Raw genomic sequence first — 9,220 nt, 5'->3', positions numbered from 1 at the left:
CAGACATTGCACTGGACCCATCACTGGGGAATACAGTACATGTGGATGGGGCATCAAGATTGCTACGGAGGTGAGCAACTTTATCTCAAAGTGCCTTGCAAACAATTCACAGTGGGCCTCTGAAGGGTCTAAAACTCCATTTCCTGGAGCTGATGTCAACAGATCACTGACAATTCGGAAAAGCTCCACTGGATGGCTACTTGAGGATGCAATGGTAGCAGAGTAGTGGGTCTTCTTTACCGCCCTCACTGCCACACAGTAGGCAGTTATGTTTTACTTGTGCCCGAGCAGCCTCACAGCACATCTTTCACCACTTGCACTCTAGCCATTGTCCAGCCTGTTTCATTGCCCTTAGCTTGCTGGTGTACCAAGGTGCAAACTGGGCTCCACAATGCACACAATTGTGTGTATAGGAGATGTACAGGAAGTTCTCAGCAGGTCAATGTGGAAAGGGCCTCCAAAGTGTTGTAACCTGTCCTGCGGCCTTTTGGTGAAGGGCAGATAAGAAATAATAATAAAAAAACTATTATACCAGTATCTTTATATACAGGCACTTAAATGTATTTTAAAAGACCTCAGAAAATTCAGCCAAACCTATAATATCAGTAAGCTACTATTCAAACATTTTAGAAGAAAGTGTCCTTAATGTATTGTAAAGTCTTGTGTTTTAAAATGTTTCAGTAAATAAACGATAAGATTATACTGTTACAAGTATGCAGAAATAAATAGACAGAGAATATTTTATCTTATTTCAAACATGGTTTATTATCAGTAAAAACATGAGTCCAATTATATTTTTGTGTAAAAGATCTATAGTAGCACGCATTCTATACCCCATAAATCTCTGGAAGCCATTTTAAATCCACTTTGGTCATTAATTGTTCCTCATATGAAAATCAACTCATATAGTACCTGCAATAAAGAGAAGAGTAGGTGGCCTCAAGGTAGAGTGCACGTGCAATAGTAAGCATTATGTAATCGTAAGTGTCTAATTATAATTCAACATTAATTAGCAGGAAAATGAAAGAAAAAAAGATAAAAGCTTTGTTTTTTTCTCTTCTCAAAATTTTTATAGCAAGTATTTCTAGAAAGGATGGCTGCCATTCCAAATCTGTTATTACTTTAATTCACTTATTTTGCATGTGATTGATTCCTAAATGTTAGGATTTCTGGTCAATGATTCTTCCAGAAAATGTTTAGAGCTAATACTGGAAAACCCATCTCGTCTTCTGAATGTGGAGTGTTTTGAAGTAAAACAGAAAAATACTCTTATCTGATTATAATACTGTATCTGGTGTTTGAGCTGAAATATGTTCCCCCATTTAATGGATCTTTGTTACTATTAGGAATGAATGAAATCGCTGGGTAGGTGCTCAGATACCATTCAGAGGGACATATTAAGATAATGAGTCATGTAAAATAGGATTTGCTTATTCATGCCCCACATCAAACATTAGCCATCAAGGCTTAGGAAAGTATCTATAGAGCAACACAGAAGACTTGTACAACAAGAAATCAAAATGGCCTATTATCCTCCACAGTTTAGGTTTAGAAGCAACAGTTTGCGTTTGAGATTATACAGAGATCATATGACTGTTTAGATTAAAATTAGGTACTGAGAATATAAAATGCTGATATACATACCATGAATTAAGCATCAATGGAAGTTCAAATAAGTGAGTAGAAAAAATAAACAAGGTGCCTGTAGTGAATAGGTACACAGATGCAAGTTTGGTGGGGAGTGGGGGGGAGGCTCCAATAATTAAGGATATGCACAAGACCAGAGATGGCAACAGGGAGCACTAATATATAATAAAAGACTTGTATTGTTTTCATGAGGTGCAAGAATTCTTGCAAAAATCTCGTAAGTTGAGTGCTGAACAGTGATGGATCACAAGGTGTTACGTAGACTGAGCCCACGTCTCACATCACCACCAGTGACAGACAGGGCAGATCTACAAAAGCCAGTTGGAAGACATCCTAAAATTATGTAAGAGGACTTATGCTGATAATATAGGTGAGACTTGAATGAAGAAAATTATCAGTGTGGGTAGGAAACAGGGCATTAAGGCTACTAAACTCTGTAGTTATTGTAATCAGCTGAAATATAGTCTACATAATAAAACTATTCAGACACCAGAAAATATATAAGGCAAATATGTACTAGGTTTGACTCCACCTCTTTGATTTTGCAACTGTTTTCGAGGAATATCAAATACCAAATCAGCCCTCTGTGCAAACTATTATATGATTAAGGCTCTGCTTCTTAACTTGCAGTAGTGGCTTAATACTTTCACCCCTGACTCCTACTGTAGTTAGGATTTGGGCTGGCCAAAAATAAAGCAAGATTCATATAGTGCATCAGGCTGGCATCATACCTGAGGTAGCCAACACATCACTATAACATACTAGTGATGAGGAGAAAGTAAGCAGAGGTATTAAAAGGAAGTAGAGGCAGCCTAAAAAAGTAAGAACTTGTGAGTTGCTTCTCTTCTTAAACAATCTCTTCTTCCCTTGTTTTTAACATTCATATCAAGTATAGATAGAACAAACCTATTGTAAGTCTCAGACTGAATTCACACATTCAAACATTTTTTTTCTAGCCATATTTTGGAGATTTAAGACTAAGTTTATAGAAGGAGTTAGCATTTGTTATGAATGAACGCAGTTGGGCATTTAAAGCGAACTTTGGCCTTGTTCATACACAAGAACAGAAGAAACCACCCCTCCCCCACTCTATAAAAGTTGTTATTCCAACGCACTTTATATATTTGAACATATTCATATGTCTACATTGACACTCAGAATCCCTGCACAGAAATGGATGCATGGTCAACACAGAGATTTCAAAATGTATTCTTATCTAGAATATATAAAGAAGGGGATCAAATATATTTTCAAGTACTTAAAAGAGTTTAATAGAAAAAGAGTTCTGTTAGTAATTGGGGTATAATGTTTTCTTTGGCAATTATTTCACCAAATTGAAGGGCTTACTCCATTTTTTAAAAAAAGCTAGTGTTAAATGCTCTTAGCCATGGTTACATAATTGATATCTCACACACTACTCTCCTCTGGCATGAATTCACCCTGCTATGGTTAAGGGTTGCATTGGTACTGACTTCAACCATGGTTAACACTAACCAGGTTTTGCCATTAAAACTATTAAAAACCAGAGTGAAGCTACTTAAAAATAAAAGTTTGATTGATATTAACTATAAAGATTAGCGCTGAATGCCGACATAAGCCTTCACTATGGTTAATGCTGGTATAGAAAATTCATACTAGAAAAAAGGAGGTGTATGAGATCCCATAGTCTGCTCCAGAAGATCCCATATCTGTGAAGAAGCTCTATGTCTCAGTGCCCTCATTCTCTCTCCCCTGTGACTATTTGAGGCAGGAACTGGCCAACCATCAAACAAGACTGCGACTTCACATTTAAGTGATCGAGGGCATTACGTGCACATTGGCCTCAAGTCCCCACATCTAATCTGTAGATTTGAGGGTATGTTTAGTAAGTCTTGGATATGCCACCTTTTTCTATGTATATCCATGTCCCCTCTTTTCTTGGACTGTTCAAAGCACCAGTGTCAATGTTCATTGTATGTCCAAGATGGAGGGAGCAAGCAGTTCACAGGCCAGTGCATGTCCAACTGCAGTCTCAAATGCAATACCATAAGGAGTGCTTTTGCACCTGGTTCAACCCTTTTCTCCTGCTTGAAGAACCATTTAAGTTTGATGGGGGGGATGTCTCAAACAAGGTGGTTCATAGCATTTCAGAGCCATCATGTGATGCAAACTTAGAAGGCATACAGCCTGATCCTATGCATGCTTACTCAGAACTGAGTTTAATACTCCCAAGCAAGCACAGGGTTCCCTAAAGTAAGAATATCTACCAGATATCTATAGTTCCCATTACCAGATGTTCTTTCAAGCACAAAATTCAGTTTTAGATTTTAGCTAATTGCTAGCATTTAGTATTTCACAAGATCAGGGAGCCTAGTTACGATTCAAGTTCAAAGTTTTACTTAATATTGCATTATACTGTATAGCCCCTCTTATTGTACAATATATCCCCTCTTGAGACAGGCTATCTTATATTTTATCCAGAACATCATGTTGAACCTGCAATGTAAAAAGCAACACACCTGCATCACACACTATCATCAGTCATGGTGTGGGCAGGGTCAAGATCACTTTTCCCAATGGACAGTGTACATTGCATGGCACAGATTTTATATGGAGAGAAATGCATGTAATTGTACATAGTTGCAGCTGAAGCAATACTGTACTTAGTAAGTTTGTGCAATATTATGCTGCTGCCAAGCTTGCATTTACTGCACAGGCAGAGATGCTACACAATTTTATTTAAAAAACCAACAATTCCCTCCCACTTCAGCACCCACAGAGACATTAAGCAGTTTTTGAAACTGTACATTGAATATGAAGCTGTACATTGAGTAGTGCCTTTACATGTCCAGTTAAATCAAATCCTTTTTTTGTGTTAAATATTTGAAAAGTAATTCCTTTATAAGTGGTGGCACCTTGAGTAACATACAATTACTCATCCATTGTAAACATATGTAAGCAATATATTACATCTTGAATTAAATCTCTTTTATATAACATACACTGAAAATCCAGTTCGCTATCATCATGATCACAATTTCCATGCTTATATAAGATGTTTAGCTAGAAGCGATTTAATAGCAGAAACTGAAAATGTGTCAGGATGATTACTTAATAGTGGCTCATTTAGTTAAGCATCCCCCTTAAGGCTCCTGAATGTTGGTCACTGATATTTGCCTTCATCTATTCAGCCTCTGTGTTACAACTTCTCGGTACATGATAGATATATATATGAGCAGCAAAAAGATCACAAAGAAATCATCTAACAACCCCAAAATTCCAAACAGGGCTTCAGGTAGAAAATCCAAGGGTGATGCCAGATACAACAAAGCTCCCAGAAGACAGAGGAATATTCTGATGCGGAACATCCAGAAGAGACCTCCAACAGAAAACATTTCTCTGAATGCATGACGCAATAATGTGGGCAAATCCATAATCCTTTCCATAATCTAAACAAAATGTAGAAAAACCATTTTTGGGTAAATGTTATACATGGTACATTTATCATAGGGCCTTCTGACACATGTTACAAGCTCATGCACATACACATAAAAACATGGATACTGTAATTCCCCTGCAGAGTGTGTCGTCATGACCCCCTTCCCCTTTATCACTCCCTTATAGATCTATATACTTACTCCTATGGACCTTTAATTGAATAGAAATAGTATCTTGGATAAGAGGTTTTTTATAGCAAGAAGTACAAGGTTAAACACATACATGGAACAAATAAAATATATTTCAAGGTTGTACATCTCAATCCAAAACATAATTAAATCCAAAATATACTTAAATAAGACTCAATATTTAAACATCACTTTCCCCAAGTGTTAAAATGCGTATATCTCAACAATTGTTACAAGAAACCCCAGAAGGCAGACCAATACCATTAATCATAATAGATTATTACAGTGGGGGAGACAGAGATTGTGGTTTGCCAAAGCATAGCTAATGAGTATATGGCTAGGGTGAGTTATCCAATAGGGACCTTTTGGCTCACAGATCACCCTCTTAACTACTACACAGCATAAAGCCTTTTCTGACTAAGCTTGCTGTGTTGTTTGGACAGCAGGAAGGTTGAATCTCTAAAGGGAAGACAGATAACAACAACAAAAAGCTGGGAACTCTCAATGCTTGGGCCTCAAAAGCTAGTATTTCTCAAGTAAATCCCATAGGTTATACTTGAATTTTCACCAACATTCATCAATTCAACAAGATTATTTGTATTGGGGGTCCACAAATTTGGCTGGCTTTGCCAAAGGGCAGGGTCTTGTTCCTTCATCTTTGCAACACAGTGCAAAGACAGACACAATCCCTTGCTCCCCTTCATAATTCCAAGTGGGGAGCAACGTTTCTTGCTAGAATTATGATGCATAGTGCAATGCGGAAATGAATCTGGTGTGCCTCTTCATCTTGGAAATAGAGAGGGGTGAGGTGGGGACTAATCCTAGTACAACCATGGGGACAAGCTCCTCCTCAGCTCCAAGGTTGGAAGGAGGGCCGGGCCTGTCTCTGAAGCACAGTTGCTTAAGAGGTATGCTGTATTGCTCACGGTTTTAACTGCACTATTTTTAAATTGTTTTTAAGTATCTTGAGTGTATGTTAATGTTTTAATGTTGCAAACAGTTTGATTTTAGCTTAATGCAGATTCTTGTATCTTTTTATTATATGTATCCACTTTTATCTGTAAGCCGCCTTGAGTTCCAATTTTGGAAAAAGGGTGGGGTAAAAATAAATATAATAATAATAACAAATAACCACAAGATCTGGCCTTTCCCTCCAAAAAGCTGAGGTTTGTCCTTTTGCTGTTCTGCTTCCAAGGCACTCCAACTGTCTTTGAAGAACAGTAGGAATACAAACCAGCTCTCCTTCCAAACTTGCCTCTAGGGAAATGGTAAGGGTTTCCCCTGTACTTACACTGCTGAGATGTCCCAAGAGCTCTGAAATGTGTGCTACAGAGGAGGAGGGAAAGATTCTCATCCCCTCTTCAGCCCTGAAGGCTGTAAGAACAGCAGGAGCTTGTCATATGAGCCATAGGACAGTACACTATTTGCCATGGAGAGTGGAATTGTGTACCCCTGGTCTAATTGATTCAATCTGCCCACACATACCGATCTTGGCTGTCCTGAGAATCTCCTGTTGTAATCACTGACATCCTGGAGCACCTGTGCTGCATCCTCTTGTTCCTCATTGAAGAGTGGTAAAAATAAAGTTGCCTGAATGCAATAGAAAATTAGTCATTCAATAGCTGCATGCATCTTCCCCCCCACTTTCTAATACAGTAATTTTAAAACAGAGGGGGGAACCTATGGTCCTCCAGATGTTGTTAGTCTCCCTGTTTCCATCAGCCCCAACCTGCATGACCAATGCTCACTGATAATGGGAGCTGGAGATCCATTGGTTCCCTACCCATTTTAAAAGGTTATAGAATGTTATACACTAAAAAATATCAACTAATGATGTGCTTTAGCATCAGAAGAAATCTAAGCTCAGATGGATGCAACTGTAGAGATATTCTTGCTAGGCCTCTCTTATTTATTTATTTATTGCATTTGTATACTGCCCCACAGCCGAAGCTCTTTGGGCAGTTTACAACAATTAATAACATTAAAAACAAATATACAAATTTTAAGGACACATTTTTAAAAAGCAATTTAAAACATATAAATAAATATAAAACCTTATAACCTCAGGTGTTACACAAACCATTGAGCTCAGAGAAATTTGGCAGTTCTGAAAATCAAGGTACTAAGCGCTTGCCAATTTGTCCAAGATATATAGGAACATTATCCATAGCCCAAAGCAAACCAGGAAATTTAGCCAACAAGATAAAGTCAGTATCTCACTATAAATATTCTTCTGGATGGTTGCATGAAGGAGACTTTAAAAAAAATAAACTATTACCTATGCATGAAATAATGTTATCAAGACTGTATGTGTCTCTGATCCCATTATACAGACACATGCATAAACACAAGTATTACCACAGAAGTGTGATTTTCTAAGAACTTGGCCATAAAGTCATATTCTGCCACAGGAACATTATTTTTTATTTTGATTATAAAGAAAGAATAGCGATAGGTCAATGAATCCCAATTCAGAATCAGAAGCGAAACCAGAGGTTTTGTTTATTAAAAAAAATTAGATGGTATCAGAAAACAAAATGGTTAATAGGTGTATATTTCATGCACAGATTACACAAGACACCACCGAACAAGATCAACAGCTTACACTTGCTTAATTTTGTGCAGAGGTAGATAGGGGCATGGGGAACATTACTATTGCTATATAAGGAGTGGGGATGGTCCTAGGGATCTATCAGACTCACTGAAGGCGTAAATGCAGTAGGAAAACTCAAATGTAAATGGCACAGGTTTGGGCCGTGTGAGGATAGATAGGCCAATGAGAGGGGCAGAATAGTTGATGCACCAATGATTACCTGTTCTAAAGCAGGGAGAAAGAGTAGGAGCAAACTTCCTGTGGTTCATGTCAACTCAAGAGTCTATGCCAAGTTTCTTAAGAGCTGCTAAGGATGAAGTTGTGGATGGTCAGACACTTTCTGGTTAACTTCTCTAATGAGGGCAAGTTCTAATTCCTAGAAGGGAGAGTGGCTAGTCTATGCATGGTGTATTCATCTGTAGTGCTTGCAAAAGCCCTATGCATAGCCAGCTCTATAATGAAATCCAAGAAGTGAAGGGACATGCTCAGGGTCGTTAGTTAACAATTACCACCCTTATTTGGGATTTAGTTGTAACCTGCCCTGAGACCTTTGGGGGAAGGGCTGGTAATATATTTTAATTAATTAATTAATTAATTAATTGTTGATGGGGTTACAGAATAAGCATCCCCCCTCAGAAATTTGATCAGACTATTGCCAGCTGGTCCTCCAAAATCTAAAGCATGTGCATTTGTCTTCTCTTCAACACTATCAGTGCTAACATACCAGTCACAAATATCACCTGAAGGACTAAAATCACCATAAAATCACCATAATAGATAATACAGTTTTGAGGTAGGTGACGAACCAAAAAGCACTTCCTACAATTGCCATTCTGCTGCAATTTGAGCAATTTCTTGATCAGTGTGCCGGATCTCTAAAGCTGGATTTTTGCCCATTGTCTTGAATATAACTAATTTCTGCTGAAGGGAGTAGGGAGAGAGTGTTTGTTTTACATTACAGAGAACTAAATCAAGAGTTGTTATGTGCCTTCAAGCTGATTTTGACTTATGGCAACCCTATTAATCAGCAACCTCCAACAGTATCTGTTATAAACCACCCTGTTCACATCTTGTAAATTCAGATCTGTGGCTTCCTTTATGGAATCAATCCACCTCTTTGCATTTGAGGACCTTTTCTAGTTCTCTTATAGCTACCCTTGCCAGTCCTAGCCTTCTTTTGATTTCTTGATTATTGTCTCCGTTTTGGTTAATGACTGTGCCAAGGTACTGATAATCTTTGACAAGTTCAATGTCCTCATTGTCAACTTTAAAGTTACATAAATCTTCTGTTGCATTAGTCTTCTTGACGTTCAGCTGTAGTCCTGCTTTTGGGCTTTCCTCTTTAACTTTCATCAGCATTTGTTTCAAATCATTA

The 9,220-nt window shown here is 37.9% G+C and overlaps 1 protein-coding gene across 9 annotated transcripts in view; it reads right to left on the bottom strand.

Moving 5' to 3' along the window:
- Positions 1-739: 739 nt before the first annotated feature.
- Positions 740-9,220, bottom strand: part of RNF170 (ring finger protein 170) — a 45,675-nt gene continuing 37,194 nt past the window's right edge. For all 9 annotated transcript variants that reach the window (XM_061633844.1, XM_061633835.1, XM_061633825.1 and 6 more), the window contains 2 exons: positions 6,738-6,842; positions 740-5,075 (listed from right to left, as the gene is read on the bottom strand). In XM_061633844.1, coding sequence (XP_061489828.1) covers positions 4,806-5,075; positions 6,738-6,842 — 375 coding nt within the window. In that variant the 3' untranslated portion in view covers positions 740-4,805. The remainder of the gene's footprint in view (positions 5,076-6,737; positions 6,843-9,220) is intronic.

The sequence above is a fragment of the Rhineura floridana genome, chromosome 1 (genome assembly GCF_030035675.1).
Source record: "Rhineura floridana isolate rRhiFlo1 chromosome 1, rRhiFlo1.hap2, whole genome shotgun sequence".
In the NCBI taxonomy this organism is placed as follows: domain Eukaryota; kingdom Metazoa; phylum Chordata; class Lepidosauria; order Squamata; family Rhineuridae; genus Rhineura; species Rhineura floridana.
Note: the sequence above shows the minus strand (reverse complement) of the source record. Positions and strands in the feature narration are given on the sequence as shown.